We start from the raw sequence: 22,192 nt of genomic DNA on the forward strand, positions 1-22,192 counted from the left end.
TCAAAATGACTATTTTTGACCATGGTCAAATATTCCATGGTGCAAAGAATAGATTTGTATACTGGCAGTCTAACCTTCTTAATTCTATTTATATATCTTAATAGCTAAGACTGACATAAGGAGCTCCTCCATTGTAGCAGTCTGGGTACAGATCTTACAATACACTCCAATGCATGCTTGCTCAGAAGTAAGTCCCACAGTATTCAGCAAGGCTTATTCTCCTATGCCCCCTTTCCTTGCAGTAAGCTTCATTGGGGCTGAGTTCTGAGTAGACATGCAAAGGGTTGTATTGGAATTGTGCATTGGAATTGCAGACTATTTAGGAACATGTGCTCCCTGCTCAGCATTATAATAACAATCATGGTTAAAAGCTAACTTCTGTGTTTTACAGTATAATTTCTTTTAAAACAAGTTTTACAGCTGTTTAAGCAATTCTCGAGATTCCAAATAAAAACAAAAAAAATTCTTGAATAGTGTATCAGTTGTATTTATATTAGTATAACAATATTAGCCTCAAGTGTGTGTGTGTGTGTGTGTGTATATATATTATAATAATAATCGTGTAAAATTTGTTTCATAATAGCTTGCTCATGGGCTTTGTAAGAGTTGTTCGGTACAACTCTACAAAATCGTGCTTTAAAAATTTGACCAGTCAATTTACATTTGTTTGCTTGCTTTACAATACAATCCTATGTATGTTTATTCAGAAGTTGTATTTCATTCAATGAAGCTTAGGTGTAGGTAAATGAGCACAGGATTGCAACCTTTGTTGATGATATTTAAACCACTTTAATTTTCCTCCTCTCTAATAGAAGTGCCTGCATTTACTTTATATGAGAAGTACTTTCTGGAAAACATAACTCCACTTCGTAATGTCTGCTACCGTTCAAGGAGATGTCTGCAATCATGTGAAGGTAGTAGTCCGTGTTCGTCCAGAGAGTCAAAAAGAGAGAGATGGCAACTTCAGCAAAGTCATCCAGGTTGTTGATAAGCATATATTGGTCTTTGATCCCAAAGTGGAAGAAGTCAGTTTCTTTCATGGAAAGAAACTTCCATACCGTGACCTTACCAAAAGGCAAAACAAAGACCTCAAATTCGTGTTTGATGCTGTATTTGATGAAAATTCTTCACAGCTGGAGGTCTTTGAAGATACTACCAAAAACATGCTGGATGGCTTTTTAAATGGCTACAACTGCACAGGTAACGTTCAGTGTTTGTCCTTTCATGAGTTATAAAAATGATGCTGTGTTAGCAGCTATAAGATATTTGTAGAAAACTCCTGTACTTACCTGGAAAAAAAGCGTAGTCTCTTTACTGAAGTTTGCAGTAAAGTATGTAAAAGCTTTAAAACGTCCTTATTTTTGTTGCTGTTTTTAAAGCTGTTGCAGAACAAGTCAAGGTTTGGAGACTCTGGTTCGGTTTTATGGCTTTTGCGTCCCATATATTAAGCTTCCTTATCTTATAAACGAAAGCTGAAACTTCCTGTATCTCATTTGCAGAGCTGGATATTAATGAAGAGCATTAAGAGCAATCTATTTTCTTCACCTTTCCTTCCTGGCAGTTCTGGATCTAGATATTGTTTCCAACTTCTCTGAGTTAGCTGCTATCACACAGGGGGAGAACAACTGTACACCTCAGCATATTGCATCTACATCATTGCTGTGTTATGGCTGGAATTGCTGATTTATCACCTTGGTTGCAGGGTTATCATACTACTTTGTCTCCCTCCCCTCTCTCTCTCTCTCACACACACACACACACTTTTTATTTTTATTTATTTATTACATTTTTGCAAATAGGCAAAAGCCATCTCAACACTCTTGAGTAGCCAGACTTCCTTATTTCAAATGTGGACTTTCCTTTGATGCACTGCTTAACATTGTCCCTTTCCACCCCCATTTTGCAATTTAGTGCTTGCATATGGTGCAACTGGAGCTGGAAAGACTTATACAATGCTGGGCTCCCCGAAGGATCCTGGGGTGATGTACCTGACCATGATGCAGCTTTACAATTCCATTGATCGGATGAAAGAGGAGAAGCATTGTGCTATTGCAGTTTCATACCTTGAGGTAAGTGGCTAAAAGAATTTTGCACAATAAAGGTTGTTCCCAAATACCCGTTATGGTGGAACATGACCAAACCAACAGCAGCAGGAGAGACACTTTCCCTTGTTCCTGAGGAGTCCCAACTGCATGGGCAGGGCTAATCATCTGGCTCTTTCTCTGACCCAATTGACAACTTTCCTTCCATTTTACCCAGAAGCATCTCCAAATCTCTGTGTGAGTACAGGAATGGGGGCTGTAGTGTTTTAAAGAAGGAAGCGGACATAGTTACCCTCCATATCCTCAAACTGTCTGAGGGAGCAATCCTAATAATGTTTAGACGGGAAAAAAGTCATACAGCTCTCAGCATTCCTCAGCCAACAGTGCTGGCTGGGGAATGCTGACTGTTGTAGGATTTTCTTTTCTGTCTACAAGTATGCATAGGATTGTTTCCTAATAATACTTAATAACTAAGCCTCTCATGATAAAGTTGTGTTTTATAAAGGTTTTCACTATTATACCAAATGCCAAGGGCATGTTTGTATAAGATTGCAGACTTGCTTGGGAATCTCCTATTGAATGTTGTGGAGTATACTTCCAAGTAAACATGCATAGGATTGGGCTGCATGACAGCTTATGCAACTGAGTTTTGGGGGTGTTCCCACATTTCTGCTTCATTGGTGAATGCCTCTTGTTTAATTGCCCACTCTCTTCCTTCACTCCATTATGTTAAAACAATGATCTGGATATTTGGACAAAAAAGTAGTCTTAACTAACTTTAGAACTGGAGAAGAAAAAGAATCCAAGAATGCTTGTATGCAATGTTGTAATAAATAAAATAATAATATCAATACCAATAATAATTATAATACACATTTCTATATGGCCTCATAGCCAAAGCTCTCTGGGCAGTTTACAAAAGGTAAAAACAATATACAAATCTTAAGACCATAAAAAACGTAAAACAGTATACACAAAGATAACATACATCTAAAAACAACTTTAAGCTGTCAGCCAAACCTAAAAACAGATCAGGGATTGATTAAAATCTCATCACATGCCAGCAAATGCCTGGAAAAAGAGAAAAGTCTTGACCTGGTGCTGAAAAGATAGCAATATTGGCACCAGGCGGGACTCGCTGAGAAGATCATTCTATAATTGGGACACCAAGAAGGCCCTCTCCCTTGTTGTCATCTTCCAAGCCGCCTTCAGAATAGGCACCCATAGTGTACAAGTAGGTTCGTGTAGGCAGAAGCTTTCCATCAAGTAGCGTCCCGCACCGTGTAAGGCTTTATAGGTTACAACCAGCACCTTGAATCGGGCTTGGAAAACATATAGGCAGACAATACAAGCAGGCCAGAGTCAGTCCTATATGTTCGAACCTCCCAGTCCCCGTTATAAATGTGGCCGCTGCGTTTTGCACAAGCTGCTGCTTCCAAACCATCTTCAAAGGCAGCCCCGTGTAGAGCGCATTGCAGTAATCTAACTTGGAGGTTACCAGAGCATAGATAACTGAAGCCAAGTTATCCCTGTCCATATAGGGGTATGGCTGGGCCACCAACTGAAGTTGGTGGAAGGCATGTTGTGCCGCACAGGCCACCTGAACCTCAAGTGACAGAGATAGTTCAAGGAGAACCCCCAAGCTTCGAACTTGCTCCTTCAGGGGGAGTGTAACCCCAACCAGAACAGGTTGAGCATCTTCCATCCAGTCAGAAGAACCACCCACTAACAGCATCTCAGTCTTGTCTGGATGGAGTTTCAGTTTATTAGCCCTCAGCCAGTCCATTGTTTCAGCCGGTCACTGGTTCAGCACATCCACAACCTCACCTGATGAAGATGAGAAGGAGCGAAGTGTATATGGGTTGTATCCAGTGTTGCTCCAGCTTAGTCTATTGGAATGAATGGGACTTGTTAGACTAACATTGGATACAATCCTGTGTATTATCCATCTTTTACACTGTAATTTTACTACACTGTAATTTTACTACACTATCTTTACTAAAAGATTACACTGTAATCTTTTACTACACTCAGATCACTTTTGGATACTAAATCTGCATTTGTAAGTGTCTAATTATCTGCCCTGTTTATGATTATTTCTTCCCATCCTGGCCCTTTCTAAGGTCTACAACGAGCAGATACGTGACTTATTAGTAAGTTCAGGACCACTAGCTGTTCGAGAAGATCCTCAGAAAGGAGTACTGGTTCATGGGTTAACTTTGCATCAGGTATGCACATTTTTATACCTCTATTATCTACATTATTTCTTAACTGAAGATTTGTTTGTTTTTAATTCTATTTATTTACTGTGTTTATAGACCTCCCTGTAGCAACAGTCTCAGGACAGCTCACAAAATGCAGTAAAGCAATTTTAGCCTTCACGCTAAAGACGTTTCAAAGGGGGAAAGCCAGGACAGAATTGGATGAGAGATCTGTAGCTCTCAGGAGAAGGAAAATGAGACTTAAATCCTATCCCCCCAAGTGGTGGGCAACTTTTCTGGCAAAAAAAGCCTTGGCCTGCTGCAAAAATTCTGTAGAGCAGTTGCAAAAAAAAAAGCCCATTTAGTGTTAAAACAAAGCTAACTAAACTGGGTTTTTTGCTACCACGCCAGCAAATTTTGGGGGCAAGCTGCTTTTATTTTTTTCATTATTTAGGAAAACTCTTGCATTTTGGCAGCAAATTTGGTGGTGCAGCAGTGGGCACAGAGGTGTGATCAGAGAGGGGGGAAATTGGCCACCAGAAGCTGCCCACCCCTGTTGTGCCTTACCTGAGAGTAAGCCCCATTAAACTTAATTGGTCTTACTTCTGAGTAAAAATGTAGAAAACAAAATACTTAACTTCATTTTGTACTTAACAAAATGTATATCAAATTTTTACCGCATCTTTACTCTTAAGTGAGCTATTTGAATTCTATATGCCTCGTTGCTTCCTCTTCTTTGCCTTTTGTGGCCTTTTACATTGTTAGCTTTTCCAACAAGGACTTATTGCCCTTTTTCATAGCATCTGGTATAAAGTGCTAAATACATCATTAAGGGTGCAATCCTATTGATTGTGTCCTTGATTATTGGAAGCCCCCAAACTCAGAGGCTTCCAATCATCCAGTGTAGGCGGAAGGAGCAATGGAAGCAATCTTCACCTCCCTGTTCTCCTAGCTGGGGCACTTCAGAGGGGCGGGGGAAGAAGGCTAGAAAGTTCTCAGGATAGCTCATACCCTGTCCTCTCCATTCTCCTTCGCTCCTGGCCTACTGAAACATCCCCTTTCCCTCTGTCTGTCACTTTTCCAACCTCTGAGAGCAGCCGTGGTGGTTCTTTTCCCATCGGCTGCAAGTGGGGGTCAGATCTCTGTCTCCCCCTTCAGGGTTTGGAGTACTGTCTCTGACCTCAGAAGGGGAGATCTGAACAGTCCTATGGCCCCTCTGACGATGCCTACTATTCCCTTGTAATTGTGTCAGTTTTAGGTGCACATTTTTTAAAAAAGCAACAACAGTAAGAGCGGGTCAGGAGCAGAGGGACTTATCACACAATTTGCCCGGAATCTCCCTGTATCAATTCATGAGGAGAGGGAGGATTTTTTGACTTTCACAATCTTTCCATTAAGCTTTGGTGTTCGACAAAATTGATGTTTGGAATTTTCTTTGGGACTGCCTGTTGCCACTCTGTGCTGCAAGCTGCTTTGAATGATACTGGGGAGGAGGACATGGTGGAATTGGAGAAATCACACTTTGGTCGTCTTGAACAAAATATCAGTAACTGTGAAGTTTATCCTGATTTACTATGAGCAAACCTCTCTCCAGCTTTATGTCCAAAATCCAGGACAGTTTCCTATATCGGTATTAATGGGATAAACTGAGACGTTTTCAGGGATGTGTCCTCTTTGGACACTGTGAAGTCAAATGAAGAGAACTGATCTGATGATCCAACAAAACCATGATTGGTATATTGTGGAAGAGCCAGGCCTTTTTCAGCCAAGTTAACTTTTAGCTCCTATTAATCTTGCTGTAAAGACTTACAACGTTCCTTTCTCGCAAGGAAATAGTGTGCAAAAAATTTTTACTGCACCACCTTCTCAAGACACTTAAGATACTAACCAGCTTCCAAGTGGCCTGTTAGCAAAGGTGGTTGCTACGAAACAACTATTTAAAGCCCAAACATAAATGAATCCAATTGAAGAGCTTGGCAGGGCTCTTCAAACCTTGCACTCCAAAGTTCCGCTATCAACATTGAAATGGTTATTCTGGGCAGAGTGGCTTGGGGCTTGCAGTGTTCGATCAAACACAAAATCACATCCCCTTCTCGGTATTGTAGATTGCATACATTTTTAATTTATAACCCACCCACCATGCACTGCCCTCTCACTTCCTCCCCCATGCCCTGGCTTCTTTCCATGGTTGCCACCCCAATGGTGCATCTTGGCTTCTGCAATCAAGGCTCGGAGACAAGCTGGCAGCCGGCTCATTAAGAGTTCCAGGAATGGGGGAAGCTTCCTTCCAGGCAATCTCCTCTACTACTTACGCCATTGTCTCCGTTTGTATAGCACGGAGCTCCAACAATATCAGCGGCTTATGGGACTGGTACTACTACTTAATGTATTACTGTCAGTCATGCTCGACCAAACTAGGGTGACCATATGGAAAGGAGGATAGGGCTTCTGTACCTTTAACAGTTGTATTGAAAAGGGAATTTCAGCAGGTGTCATTTGTATGCCTGCAGCACCTGGTGAAATTCCCTCTTCACCACAACAGTTAAAGCTGCAGGAGCCCTGCCCTCTTTTGTATCTGGTGAGGTGGTCCATGCTGGAATGGCAACCAATATATAGTGGCTCAAATAAGTTGGGGGGGTTGCAAAACATTGGGGGGGGGGAATAATCGGGAAGTCCCTCCCTCAATAGTAGTGTAATACCCTTAGAATGATAGCTAGATGAGCAGCTTCCTGCTTGCCTAGCCCTGAACCTCAGCTGTTGACAGCTGCCTTGCTCTTCCTGCCCCAGGTCTTGGTGCGTATGCAGAGGGTGTTACAAAAAGGGCTGCATTTTTTTCCTCCTATGGTGGCTGGGTGGAAAATGGGGCCAAGCGTGTGCGCTTTATTCCTGACTGTTTCCCCCCACCCATTCCAGGATACTTTTAAGCTGTTTGGCTCTGCACCCTTCACACTGAAAGAGTTCTGCAAGGAGGTGGTCAAGCCCTTTCCAGGGGCAGAGGGAGGATTAATTAGGATCAGTGGTAAAGCCCTTTCTCTGCTCCTAATTAATTCTCCCTCTGCCCCTGGAATCCTTTAGTTTCAAAGAGGCGCAGAACCCTTAAAAGCTTATAGGAAGCTGAACTGAGGGAGGGATTGGGCTTGCATGTGGTTCATAATGTGCATCCCACTGACCCACAATCTACCCTATAGGCTCTTAGAAGATAGCTAAGACCAATTCATTCTCCCTCTCTTTACCCGTTCCAGTGGACCAACTTTCTGTGCCTCCTGTACGACACACTCAGTCCACATAAATCCATTTTAGATCATGCAGAAACTCCAGTTCTGTCTGTGGGTCGCCCCATTTCCCTGCCTTACTGGGAGCCATTGCATTGTAGGGTTGAGGTACAGAAGTAGTGCAGTGGTTCAGAAAATGGCCTTGTTTAGGATGTTGGTCTGAAGTGGCAGACACTTTCTGTGGCAGAGGAAAAAGCATAGAGGAAGATGGAAACAACAAGGGTATGAGCTTGTGTTGAGCTGCAAAGAGAAGGAGAAGGGAGGTAAAGGGTGAGATTTTGTTAAAAAATGAATAGAACAGCCTACCCCAATTTGGGGCCTTCCAAACATGTCTCCCCCACCCCCAAGAACTTGCTTTCTTGTGTGTATCTACTTTTGCCATTTTGTTCCACTGGCAATTTATCCCCTTGGTTTATAAATTGTCATACTAAATCATCCTACCCCAACCTAGTGCCCTCCAGATATTTTGGACTCATCAGGAATGCTGGATGTTGTAGTCCAAAACATCTGGAGGGCACCTGGTGGAGAGAGGCTGATCTTGAAGCTTCAAGGTGTTGCAAAGAATGATGGGGAACGAACCTAAAGACTTAAAGAGGAGGGTGATGTGATCGTACCAACAGGAAAGAAAGAGCTACACAGCCTCTCCAGCTTTATTCTGAAGTGTCTATCCTGAAATGAGGACAATATTTGTATCTACCTCTTTGGCTAATCCTGTAGCTACTAGATAGTCTTTTCTGTTCAGGTTAAGGAAAGGAAAGGAACCTCTTGTGCAAGCACTGAGTCATTACTGACTCTAGGAGGGACACCAGCTTTCGCTGACGTTTTCTTGGCAGGCCTTATAGCGGGGTGGTTTGCTGTTGCCTTCCCCGGCCGTTATTACCTTTCCCCCAGCTAACTGGGTTAAGGCAGGCTATTAAAACCTTTTTTTGTTCCATATGGCTTTTTAGTTTTTTAACAGTGGAATCCTATGCATGTCTACTCAGAAGTGAGATCCATTAAGTTCAATAGCCCTTACTCCCAGGTAAGTGTGAATAGAATTGTAGCTTTAAGTCTGCAATACCATACCCAATAGCTAGAAGTAAGCTCCGTTGAACTCAATGGGATTTACGACATGTATAAGATTGTGCCGTGAATCTTGTAGCTCTGCACTTTGTTTTTAAAATTTCACCCTGCTCTCAGTTTCTGCTGTTGATGTTGTTTTAAAGTTTTTCAATTGTTTTTTTTTAATTTAAAAATAAAATTTAATTGTTGCCATTTTTAACTTGTAAAAGGCGACTTATACATTTATAAATAAAATTAAATAGAAAACCTTCTCTTCAGATATTTGAATTGATGGAGACTTTCAGGGGAGCTAGACATAGCAGCTGCTGTTGAAAGAAGATGCCAAAGAAGTGGAGATTATAGCACTTACATTATTAGAAGTGATGTTGGTTGTATGGGAATGTTCCCCTGGAAAAGGCTTGGTATGAATTGTTTAAACCTTTTATATGATTTCCCCCCATACATATTTAGCTCTGTGATTGTGAATATTCTTTTTTTTTTCATATGCTTTAAGATTATGCACACTTTTCACTCACATTACCATGTACTCAAACAACCTAGCTAGCCTGATCTGAATGGGCAGATGGTTTTGGAATGAGTAAAACAACTTCTTTTTTCTGACCCGACATCTTTTTGGCAATATCAAGCAAGTTAATCTTGAACATAATCTTTGGGCAGGCGCTGAAGCTTGTGTGCACCAACAGAAGCTGGTTTGATAAAAGGTATCATCTTTCTTGCTTTGTGTCTCTCACCCTCTGGGACCCAGATGACAACAAAAGCCTAAGCTATGATGTTATCGTTATTACTGAATCCCGTGACAATGGAACTCCCTGATTAAAATCTAGCAAAGATTTACTAATTTCAGTTGGCTCTTTCCTCAACCTTTTGTAGCCCAAATCTGCAGACGAGATCTTGCAAATGTTGGATTATGGAAACAAAAACAGAACACAACATCCCACTGATGTGAATGCCTCCTCATCTCGGTCCCATGCTGTCTTTCAGGTAAGGCGATATGGCAGATAAGATGTCTGAGGATCTTAGATAACCTTTGAAGCTTTGTTTAAGAGAGAGAGAGAGAGAGAGAACCCTCAGATTATGGCACTCCAGCCATAATAGCTTTGGTCTTGGGAAGAGAGATTCCGCTCGCAGACTTGCCTGCTTTAAATCCTTTGTGCTAAATAGCATTTAAGAGAGGAGCTCTCTTGGTCTATGCTGTCATTAGTCTTCAGATAAGTAATCTATTGAGGTGTCGAAGATGTTTGTGAGAAATAAATGTGCTTCATGCCGATATACATTTAGCATAACTTTTCAAGCTCAGTGTGTTCTGTTTTGTTGTTTTTGTTGTTACTTTTTAATTTAAAAAAAGTGTTTCCCATTAAACTGGCTGGATTGGTACATAAGAGCCTGATCCTATGCATATTTACTCAGAAGAAAGTTCCAATGGGGCTTACTTCCAGGTAAGTGTGCATAGAATTACATCCCAAACGATTTATCCTGTACATAGAATAGTAGAGTTGGAAGGGGTCTATAAGGCCATCAAGTCCAACCCCCCGCTCAATGCAGGAATCCACCCTAAAGCATCCCTGACAGATGGTTGTCCAGCTGCCTCTTGAACGTCTCTAGTGTGGGAGAGCCCACAACCTCCCTAGATAACTGGTTCCATTGTCGTACTGCTCTAACAGTCAGGAAGTTTTTCCTGATGTCCAGCCAGAATCTGGCTTCCTGTAACTTGAGCCCTTTATTCCGTGTCCTGCACTCTGGGAGGATCAAGAAGAGATCCTGGCCCTCCTCTGTGTGACAATCTTTTGAGTATTTGAAGATTGCTATCATGTCTTACTAGTGACCAGAGAATAAATCCCAGTGAAATCTGTGGGGCTTGCGTCTGAGTAAACATGCACAGGATCCCGAGGAAGGTTTTATTTTTAAAAAACACATACCACCTTCGAAGTTGTATACTGTTCGTATTGCATGTTGGATTTAATTGTTTCTAAGCAGCTTTTGGAATCCTGGATGAGAAGTGGGACAAAGCTTTGAGAAAATTAAATAGAATTCCTTTTTGAAGTTGTTTTAATCCCAAGAATATCTGATACATATTTTAATTCTGTCTACTCACTAAGATTTTCCACTCTTTGCATGACTATTTAAGAAAGTGTTTATTACATCTGTGTGCTTTCCATGTAAATTTGTGTACTTTACATGGTGGGTAAGGGGGGATTTTCTTTTCTGGATCTTTGCTTCACTTGTTTATTTTATTCAAAACATGTTCTTTCTTTGCATGTCTGTTGCAGGTTTATTTGAGGCAACAAGACAAGACGGCAAGTATCAATCAAAACGTCCGTATTGCCAAAATGTGTCTCATTGACCTGGCCGGATCGGAACGTGTCAGTGCCACAAAGGCCAAAGGAGCTCGCTTTAGAGAAGGGGCAAATATCAATCGTTCACTGCTCGCTCTTGGCAATGTCATTAATGCCTTGGCAGACCCAAAGGTAGGTGCCAGTTTTTCCCCAGCCCCCCAGTACTTTTTTTGTCAAGTTTCATACTGATCAATACGCGATGTGCCGCACAACGCTCTCTTGTTTACTGGAAACCAAATCCCACTCTCTCCAGTGGGGTTTTACTCTCTGGCATGTATCTGGAGAAGAAAATAATGGAATTGTAGTAATCCCTTTCTATTGGGTATTCATAAACTTTGGGTCATTTCATAATCGAGAGCAGAGCGCTGAGTTACATTTGCTTGTTCCTTTAAAATAAATTCCACTGTGGAAAAGAGCTATAAAATATGGTGGCTAAAGAGAGGTTCATTGACACACACACCCATTTCTAAAAAGAATGTGTTAGAGGGGTTACGGGGCTGCACAGGCTAGCCCAACTACAGCCACATCCTCTGCTGTTGAGTGCTTCCTGTGCTATAAATTCTTCCCAGCTGTTCTTGAGTTTGGCTGGTATGGAAAAGGGCTCTATACATGTATCACCGTACTTGCGTAGGGCTCCTCTATGTCATGGGGAACCTGGCCCAATCAGCCACCACCTCTTGTGTGAAGGGGTGTATGCCATGGAATGTACATCAGTGGCAAGGGCAGGGCACATTCTTTTAACACATTGGGTGGAGGAGTGGTCATATGGACTTCCCTTGTGAGACAGAGCTATAAACTGGAAAGTCCTCATTTCAAATACTGCCTGTGAAGTTCACTCACTAAGTAGGCTTAGAGCAATTGTGGATAATAATCCTGAACAACTCAGGGGTATTGTAAGGACTGCAAACATCCAATTATCTTTTTATTCCTTGGAAGGGATTTGAACCCAGCTCTCCTTGGTCCCAGTCCATCGCCTTATCTGGTACTCTACTCTGCCTTGGCTCATTATTAGTGTGTTGATGCCCAACGTGTATTTGTCTATTTTACCACTAAGGCCTCAAGGCAGGTCAGGTCACCAAGTACCTTATCTTTTAGTATGTATTATTTTTAATACCTTCTTAGGAATATAAATGGAGAATAGACTTAGCCTGTCTGTTAGATCACTGAATATATTAACATTGTGAAATGTGGAGAGATGGGACTGAAGTTGAGATGTTGAGCAGGAGTTGCAGTAGATCAAATGAACTTTTGTTATCTGGTTAAATGGGTAATCTGATCTACACAGCACACGGATATCTAGATGAGCAGGCCACATCTGAGAACATATATCAACCGTAACACATCTAAAGTTTGACAAAGCTGCTACTGATTTAATGGTGTTCGAAAAGACTAGCATTTTGGCTTAACTGGACAATTGTGATGGGGGTGGGGACTCCTTGGAAGTAGGTAGCTAAATAGACATTACTGTTCTATCTTCCTGTAAAAAACTTCCAAATTTGATCCTGACCTTCCTGAATTAAGCCATTGTCCCCCATTCGTTGGATGGGAAATACATAACCATAATGGAAGGTGTTAGGCTCACCTTCACTGGGGGTATTTAAGTAGAAGCTGGATGGTCATCTTTTGGGAATTCTGTAGTTGCATCCTGCATTGAGCAGGGGGTTGGACTAGATGACTTCCAGGTCTATGGTCCTGTGAATCATTTGAAGAAGTGATATTACTTAGAATAGGGGCAGGTAATGTCACTCTAGATCTGGCTGTGTGTAATATACTCCAGCTATGCAACTGGAAGCAGCTGTATCCCATGATCCCTGGTTTGCTTCACCACTGAATGCTTTGAAGCTCTGCTGCAAGCTTGTCTGAAGCCCCTTATAGTTGTGCTCCTATATGGGCGGGCAGGAGCAAGCCCCAGCTCCGTGTCACTTCCTCCCCCTGCCCCCCCCCCCCCCCCCGGTCATCTGCAGCCTGTAATCTAAGTTTTGAACTCAGAGCCTGTGTCAGCAGAGCCGTCTATGACTTGGTAAAACCTGGATGAAAATAGGAGTCGCCAGCTCTTCAAAGCTGGCACAAATCATTTGCAGAACTTAAGAAGAAGTAGTTGAATTTAAGGTAGCTGCTACACCTACCAGTGGCGTCCCTTCTGAGATTCCTCCAGCAATCAAAACAGTGTTTGTTGCAAGCTGGAAATATTAACAACTGCTGGCTTTAGGAAAGAGCCTGAATTGGTTTTACCAGGCTGTCAGCTCCTGATATGTGAAGTGATAGGAAGGCGAGTGGCTGGGGGTTGAGGGTGCAAGAAGAGAGGTACAGAGTGGCAGTTTTAGTCCATTCCTCCTTTCAAGGATTTGCGAATGTAAATGGCTAGGCTCTGACTTAATTGGAAGTCAAGATTGGGGTAGGACACGTTGGGGATTGGCTAGATGTTTCAAGAAGCTTCTTAATGGAGACAAAAGATGTCAAGGTTTTATCACCTGCCACAGATGTAGAGTAATCTCTGCAATCCATTAAATACCCATCATTGACCGGATGGTGGGTTTTTCCCCCTCTTTCCTTTTTTTCTTCCAGAGTAAGAAGCAGCACATTCCTTACCGGAACAGCAAGCTTACTCGTTTACTGAAGGATTCTCTTGGAGGAAACTGCCGCACTGTAATTATAGCTGCTGTTAGTCCTTCTTCTCTGTTTTATGATGACACGTATAACACTCTTAAATATGCCAACCGATCCAAGGACATCAAATCCTCTGTAAGTAAACTTTCCTTTTTTTAAAAAAAAGTTTTGCACGGATGTTTGCAAATTATAAAAACGTGTGTGTGTGTGTTTTTAATTATAACTGCGAAGATCATTGCGACAGGCAAAATTTAATAGACTCTCTCTCTCTCCATTTCATATTTTGAAATAGTTATTGTGGTATTCTTATGGCATCCTTTAAAGACAGAAATATCATTGTTCTTCTGAAGTGTCTGAAATTACTTGAATTTCCTTCTTTGCTGCCTCCCTTTTCCCATCTTCCCATCCTAACTCTCATGAAATTATTTGAAGAGGAAATCAATTACTTGATTCTCTGGATCTTCACCTGATTCATGCTCACCTCTTGAGTGCAGTCCCCCAAGAACGAGAGGCTTGAGTTGCACTTGGCAGGGGGGTGGGGGGGGCTGCAGCCAGGATGGAGGTGGGAGGACTCCCTTTTGGCATGAGGGCAGACTTAGATGCCACTTACTGTCTTTTGCTATGTTTACTTAGAGCCATTCTGGCTACTCCGGTCTGAGGTCCTTGATATGATGATGTGATGATTTATTGATTTATTCTTAAATTATGGTAGGAAAAGGGTAGGTATACTGTGCCACAAAGTGTTTGAAGCTGAACTTCTTTATCCATCCACAGCTGAAGAGCAATGTTGTGAGTTTGGACAGCCATATAAGTCAATATGTTAAGATTTGTGAAGAACAAAAGAAAGAGGTATGTCAGTTACTTGTAGCTGTTAGTTAATGTTGCTGACGTATGCGTAAAGTATAGCAACGTAACTAAGTGCAGGTGTTAATTGCTGCATGCAAAATAATTTGTACTCTGAATTTCCAGAGAGCCTGTTGTTTCCGTGTCATTTTAAGTGTAATGTAGATAATTGGTGTGGGGTTTTGGGGGGGTGATATTTTTTATTTATTTTTTTAGAAATGGGAAACTAAAAATGGGATACAAAGCAATTCCCCCTTTTTTATAAAATAAACAAACGTACATTGTTGTATTGTTTCAGATCATAATGCTGAAAGAGAAACTGAGAGTATATGAGTTGGAAAAAACATCTGTTCCCATTAATCATGACACAGCTGTATTTACAAGTGAACAACAGGTGGAGATAGCAAGGTAAAAACTTATTTGTTGTGGTCTCTTGGGCAAATTTATGGCATGATCCTTTCCTACTTGGATGTGTACGAGCACTTTAGTGCTTCTTCGTTGGACAGCCTTTGTTCTCAACCAATGTGCTATGATGTGCTGGGCCATTCCTTATAACTGACGCCCTATCCACCCTGCCTGTAGTGCTGTCCAGTGTTCCCGCTATTTCTCCAGCCTTGCACACAAAAGTTCTTAAGGCTTGCAGGAATGACATAGTAGAAAACCAAGGAAGTTAAGGTGATAGATTTCAACAAAATTTTATAGTAAAATTAGATGAAATATACAATCAAGACTATAGGGCACTTACAATATACTGTATTTCTTCGATTCTAAGACGCCATCGATTCTAAGGCGCACCCCATTTTTAGAGATGTTAATTTGGGGGAAAAAGGGCATCTTAGAATCAAAGAAATACTTCCCTCACTGCCCAGCCAACCTCCTCCCCCCCTCCGCGCTTTCTTCTAATGGTTGTGTCCTTTTCTTTTTTCCCTCTGTGAGAGAAGAAACTGCCGTTTGCGCGGGAAGAAGGGGGGGCGTTGAAACAAAGAGTAAACTTAACTCTCCAGTCCCTCTCTTTACTTGTCTCTGCACCAGGGGACGACGACACGCGAGTAAGTCCCATGGAAATCGATGAGACTTACGAATAAATTTGCCTAACAAAAAACCAGGCGCTTACCCAACCAGCTCCTCCTTGCTGGCATGGTTCGAGGCTGCTGCAGGAGCTTCCTCTTTTCCTCTTACCGTATTGCTTCGATTCTAAGACGCCATCGATTCTAAGATGCAGTCCATTTTTAGAGCTGTTAATTTAGGGGGAAAAGTGCGTCTTAGAATTGAAGAAATACGGTACAATACCTTACACATTTAAAAATACAGTAAAAAAGTGCTTCACAAGCTTGATTGGCTTGGCACACAAAAGTTCTTAAGGCTTGCAGGAGTAATGCCCATAGGAATGGACTCCCATGCACAAGGGAAGGGGTGGATCATGCTTTAATGCTGAGTAAAGTGTTCTATAACACAGGAGGAGCGGGGATGGTGATCCTCCTGAAGCGTGTACAATATAGTCATTGCTTTTTGTGACCCATGTGATAGTATTATCTTATGAGAGAGGCCATAGTTCATTGTGGTAAAGCATATGCACGGAGAAGGTCCAAGGTTCAATCTCCCATGTCTCCAGGTAGGGCTAGGAAAGAATCCTGCTTAAAACCTTAGAGAGGCACTGTCAGTCAAGTGTCAACGATACTGGGCCAGGTGCACCAGTGGTCTAACTTGCTAAAAGGCAGCTTCCTACGTCCCTTAAATACCACCAATGCTGATTCGCAGATAGGGATTCAACCTGTGTTCGGTGTGGTAGCATTCCCCTTGAAAATGCAAGTTTGTAGTCTGGGGTGGTTCTGACCCTAGCCTTAACCCTGGATGGTCAGGTGCTGGCTATGAACAGATATACCTGTGGACAGACTAGGCTGGTGCACCCGTTCCTGGATACAGCAGATCTACCACAATAATACATGCCTGAACTTCTGTTAGGGACTCTACATGGTGCTGCCTTGGAAGAGTATCCAAAAATTTCACCTAGTCCAGATCGTTACCAGGGTCCTCCTATTAAAAGTATGTGACTCCTTGACTGAAACAATGAACCTGACTTCTGATTTGTTTTGGAGGCCAATTCAAAGGGCTAGTGGTTACTTTTTAAAGCCCAATATTGTTTGGGACCAGGACATCTGAAGGACCTTATTGTTCCATATGAACCTGCCCACTTACTAAGGTCATCTACAGAGGACTTCTTGTATGCCCATGATCCCCAGAAGTATATGTTTGAGTCCAGGGAGAGGGCCTTCTCAGTGGCTGTGCCCAGGCTCTGGAACTCCTTTTCAGTGGATGTTCCCTTTTTTGCTGACATTTCATCATGCTGTTAAGACCTTCGTTTTTTAGGAAGGCTTTTGTACCTTAAATGGATTGCAGCTCAGCTGGAAATGGGTTTAAAGGAATGCTTTTATTCACATTCTGCTGTTCTTTGCTTTGCTGTTGTCTTTGTATTTTTTCATATTATGTTTTAATATGTAATTGTTTTTAGACTCCTTGGACACTTTTGAGGAATGACATGTTAGAAATGTTTTCTGTAAATAAATCAGAATTTCTAGGGCTCAAATACAAAAAAATATTGCTGCAGTTAGGTATGATGAGTGGCTAGTGAAATCCATAATTTGTATTTTGAAGTTCTAGAGCAATCTGGTGTTCTGGAATCACCAGGGCTGCAGCAAGGACAATAGGAGGGTTAAAAGTGTGGCTGTGTGACTTGTGTATGTACGTACTAAAAGCTAAAGACTTCTTGGTAGGATTCTAACTCTGCAGTCTTATAGCCAGGAGCTAGGAAATGAGAATTCGGGAACTTGTTTCATGCTATGTGAAGATAAGGGTGGAAGTTTGAGTCCCTAGATTTTGTGTTAGAGCAATTATTATTTTTTTGCAGCTCAGTTTTACTAGTTTGGATAAAATGAGAGTTCAAACATGAATTTAACAATGCTACTATGAGGTAGAGGTGCACACACCCTTAGTATTAAAAGAGAGAATCAATGACTACTGGCATAAAGATAAAAAAATAAGTTGGAAATACTAGTTGTGGAACTGTGAATATAGTGAGACAACTTTTTATCACTTTTTGCCGTATAATAAACACATTAAGTAATTTATATTTCTCCTATCTCTGGTATGGTTAAACTGGGGCTTTGGTAACTCCGTATATAGAAATGATCCCAAGGGAAGAATCATAGGTAGCAATTACTGTGTGAACCATCACAGTTTTTACAATAAAACCTTCCCATGGAAACCAGAATTTTAATATTCCAATTAAAGAGTTTTTAACCTTCCTACTAAAAGCAGTCAAGGAAGGCACAATTGTTAAATCACATGAAAACTTAAGTTCTAATAATTTAGAGCCTGTGTTGACAAGCTCCTAGATTTATAAAATAAAATACTTGGGTAGTATCCAGTTCGATACTAGTGCTTACATAAATTACATTGCTCTAGCACAGGGATTGGCAATGTGATACCCATGGGCACCAATCCCACCCCACCCTGGTGAAACCTTTTTTGGCATCTGTCAAGGCTCCCTTCCCCACCCACGTTTTTTAAAATTAACACATTTTCTTATCAGCTACTGGGATCACTGTGAAATACGTTTTTGTTGCTGTGAAAACTACGGATTCAAATGAGTTAGTTGTTTAGCTTGTTGGGGCTCAGGACCCCACCTCTGACTTGTACTCAAGTCTGTAGGGCAGGTTGCTTGTCCCTTACCATTCCTCCAATGGCAGCCATTTTGTAGTGGTTCCCAGAACAGTTTCTCAAATTGCCAAATGTGCCTACAGCCCAAGAAAATTGCCTACCCCTGCCTAGATCAGCACCAATAGCATTTGCAAGCATGATGGGTTTCCCAAGGAAACCCATCATGCCAGCTAAACCTATTGGTGTTGCAGTAGAGATCACTTACACTAGCACACTTTTTCTGCTTCTCCTGGCAGTATGGGGGAGGAGAGAACCATGGTAAGAGGGGAGAACTTCTGTTGGGAGTTGGGAAAGGGGAGAGCTGTGGGAGTTGGGGAAAGGAAACTAAGGTGATACCATTTCTGCAGGTTTAATCCTTTTTGGGACAAGATATTACCTTTCCATCAGCTAATGGCCAATGCCTTAAATGGAGATGGGAAAGATGTGGTCCTCCAGATATTTTGGGCTACAACTCCCATTAGCCCTGGGAGTAGAACCTGGCTTTTATCCCTATTAAATTTCATTCTGTTGTTTTCAGCCTATCAAGATCACTTTGTAGTTTGCTTCTGTCTTCCACGGTATTATCTGTCCCACCCAATTTTATGTCATCTGCAAATCTGATAAGCATTCACTGCACCTCCTCGTCCAAGTCATAAATAAAAATGTTGAAGAGCACTGGGCCCAGGACTGAGCCCTGCGGTACCCTGCTTATTACCTCCCCCCAGTTTGAGAAGGTACCATTCCTTAGCACTCTTTAAGTCTGATTCTGTAGCCAACTGTGGATCCGCCTAATAGTTGTTCCATCTAGCCCACTATTAACTAGTATGCTGATCAGAATGTCATGTGGTACTTTGTCAAAAGCTTTGCTGAAGTCAAGCTATATTATGTCCACAGCATTCCCACATCCCACAAAGGGAGGTTACCCGATCAAAAAATGAGATCAGATTAGTCTGGTAGGATTTGTTCTTGACAAATCCATGGTGGCTTCTTGTAATCACTGCATTGTTTACAAGTTGCTTACAGATTGACTTCTTTATAATCTGTTCCAAAAATGTCCCAGGGACTGATGTCATACTTACAGGTCTATAGTTCCCAGGTTCCTCCTTTCTGCCCTTTTTGAAGATAGGGAAAACATTAGCCCTCCTCCAGTTATCTGGCGCTTCACCCAACTTCCATGATTTTGCAAAGATAATGGACAGTGGTTCTGACAGCTCCTTTATTACTCTAGGATGCAGTTCATCGGGCCCTAGAGATTTGAACTCATTCAAAGAAATTAGGTGTTTCTTTACCATTTGTTTATCAATCTCAAACTGCAATCCTTCCCCTTCAGCTTGTATTTCACTTTTGCCAGGGGGGTAATATATCAACTTTGACTGCGCCAAAGTAGGAATTGAGAATTTCGGACTTTTCTTTGCTGTTTGTTATCAATTTGCCATCCTCATTAAGCAGTTGAACCACCATTTCTTTCCTCTGTCTTTTACTATGCACATACCTGAATAAAGCTTTTTGGTTGCTTTTAGCATTCCTCGCTAGCCTCAGCTCATTCTCAGCTTTAGTCTTCCTGATGCCATTCCTGCACTTCTTTGCTACCTGTCTGTACTCTTGCTTTTCAAAAAATTCATTCTCGTCTTCTCCTTGATGGGGTGGTCAGTAGTAGACTCTGACTATCATGTTCCTTTTATTGCTTGATCGATTTATTTTAATCCAGATGCTCTCATTGGAGCTCCCAGGATCACCCTCCTGTATTATACCTACCACAGTTGAGCTTACCACTGCCACTCCTTGGTTAAGCCATATGATGGCATGCTACGGATGGCTGCCACCCAAAATGGTAAAGTCCACAGCATTAATGGACAATTATTATTATTATTATTTATTTATATAGCACCATCCTCCGGTTGGTGCTATATGGCCCTCCGGTTGTTTTGGCCTACAATTCCCATCAGGCCTACTGGCCAGCATAGGCATTATTGGGGAATGATGGGTGTGGTAGACTAAACATCTGGAGGACCATGTGTTGTTGCCCACTCCTGCTCTTCATGATAAGTTAGAAGCCAGGCCAAATGGACTGGGGATGATGGAAGTTGCAGGCCAACACATCTGGAAGGCACTAGGTTGGGGGAAGGCTGATTTAAGCATGTGCCATGTGGCTATCAGAATCCCTGTCCTTTTGATTAAAGTTGGGATGGAGAGCCCTAAGAAGCACACTACTACTTAAAAGATTTACCTTTGCTGTTTACTCTCTTGGAAGTGTGGAACTGAATGAGATCTGACATAGTTCTCTCTCATACAAGACCTGGACCAACAAAATAGAGCAACTATGCTAGTTAGCCCAATAATTTGGTCTTTTGATAAACTTGCACTTTCCTAGCAGTGGGAAAAAGTAAGATTTTTTGTCAAGAACATGCTAACTAATACAGTCATATGCTTTTGTCTTCTGAGTAAACTAATTTCTGTCTGCTCATAGCTGCTATACATTTCTGCACAAGTCACTGTAATATTTGAATGAACTGCTTATTGTTTTAACCTCTTCACATTTTTTTTAAATTGAATCTCCTTCCTACTGCAGTGTAAAGCAATTGTCAAAAATACTTTTTTTTCCATTTAAGTGCCATTTATGTAACTCTGTCCTTTTTAATATAAATGTTTGGGGCAGGTTTAGAGAAGTTTTGAAGCGTCTGTTCGCAAATCGAGAGGAGAGTAGGAAAGAATTCCTCAAGCTGGAGGTGCGACTTAAAGAAAACGCCCTTAAAACCCATCATCAAAAACTTTGCCATGAACAAATTGAAATGATGTGTTCTCCAGAGAGGTTGGAAAAGGTAAGCAGTTTGTGTGACACTTCTGTGTTTTCTGCCATGTTTACATGGTGCTGTTAAATTTAAGATCTACTAAAGCCACATTGTTCCTATTCTGAGTGGCTGCTTGCTGCAGTCATACAGGGTCTCGTGATACTAATTGTGTTCATTTACATCAGGAGCATTGAACCACAGCTTCACAGGCCAAACCTGGCACTCCAGGTTCCCCAAATTAGCCACACACCGCCTTTCCCCACAACTGCCAATTATTTGGAGCTTTCCTGGCTTTTGTACTACCCCCCCCCCATTCTAAAAGGTTGGAATGCCTCTAGTTGTTAGCAGGAAGAGGGGCATTTTTAAAATGTTGGCCTTGCCACTTTTGCCTTTGGCCCCGCCACTTTCCCTTCAGCCTCACCCACCATTGGAATGTGGCTCTGAGAGTTTCTCTGAAATTGAATTCTGCCCTCAAGGTGAAAGAGCTGCAACTCCACTAGCGTCCCCCTAGCCCCGATGACAGCATATGTGTCACCCACACAGCTTAGCAGCCTTATATATCAGCAGTACATACATTCATCTGTACATTCGTGGAGCTGCTTCTCACAGCCGCCGAATCCTGAGCCCACAGTGGGTAAGTTGAGCCAGTGCACATGTTAACAGGGACACGGCTAGCCAGCACTACCCTCACACTTACTTTCAGCACATAAAGGGGCTCGTGTGAACACCCTTATGGTGCTGCAAATTGGAATCCATCTCTTTGTCCTCCTGTCCGTAGGTAGATCCTTTTCTAGTCCCACCACCCTGTAGGCCCTTGTCTAGGCTTTTTGACTATTCTGCTTATCTTCCTCTCAGGCCCTTTTTCTTGTTCCTTCACAGTTCTTCAGTTGTTCTGCCCCTAGACTCCGCTGCCCCTTTAGTTCCCTTTCTGGGCTTTCTTCCCTCTCTGTAAGTTTTCCCATCAATGCTGCTACTGGCCCTAGAGCCAGTGTAAAGTATCCCCTAGTCAAATTGACCTTTTGCTACCCTCGACCTGAACAGCTTTTCTACAGTCTATCACCTCAGCAGTTACTCCATTCCATGACTTCATAACAGCTCTTCAGTAACTGCAGGAAAGGGGGCTTGAGACCTAGTTGCCAGTTTTTACTCTCTGTCTCTGTGTGTTTGTGTGTCCTGCTTTGTACATTTTATTGATTTTTAATCATATTTTGTTTGTATATTGCTTTTAACAGATGTTTCGGCTCAAGTGTCTAATACATATACCTATAAACCTCCCTCACAAAGCAGTTAACCATCAATGACAATCTTTGAAGTCCTGCTGTAAAATAACTTCTAGCTTTTCTCAAC

The 22,192-nt window shown here is 41.9% G+C and overlaps 1 protein-coding gene across 2 annotated transcripts in view; it reads left to right on the forward strand.

Annotated features, from left to right (window-relative positions):
* Nucleotides 1-872: 872 nt before the first annotated feature.
* KIF18A (kinesin family member 18A) overlaps nucleotides 873-22,192 on the forward strand; it is a 53,794-nt gene continuing 32,474 nt past the window's right edge. For both annotated transcript variants that reach the window (XM_063118789.1, XM_063118790.1), the window contains exons 1-9: nucleotides 873-1,200; nucleotides 1,912-2,069; nucleotides 4,166-4,270; nucleotides 9,448-9,558; nucleotides 10,845-11,042; nucleotides 13,476-13,652; nucleotides 14,292-14,366; nucleotides 14,659-14,768; nucleotides 20,713-20,875. In XM_063118789.1, coding sequence (XP_062974859.1) covers nucleotides 873-1,200; nucleotides 1,912-2,069; nucleotides 4,166-4,270; nucleotides 9,448-9,558; nucleotides 10,845-11,042; nucleotides 13,476-13,652; nucleotides 14,292-14,366; nucleotides 14,659-14,768; nucleotides 20,713-20,875 — 1,425 coding nt within the window. The remainder of the gene's footprint in view (nucleotides 1,201-1,911; nucleotides 2,070-4,165; nucleotides 4,271-9,447; nucleotides 9,559-10,844; nucleotides 11,043-13,475; nucleotides 13,653-14,291; nucleotides 14,367-14,658; nucleotides 14,769-20,712; nucleotides 20,876-22,192) is intronic.

Source organism: Elgaria multicarinata, chromosome 2, assembly GCF_023053635.1.
Source record: "Elgaria multicarinata webbii isolate HBS135686 ecotype San Diego chromosome 2, rElgMul1.1.pri, whole genome shotgun sequence".
Lineage (NCBI taxonomy): Eukaryota > Metazoa > Chordata > Lepidosauria > Squamata > Anguidae > Elgaria > Elgaria multicarinata.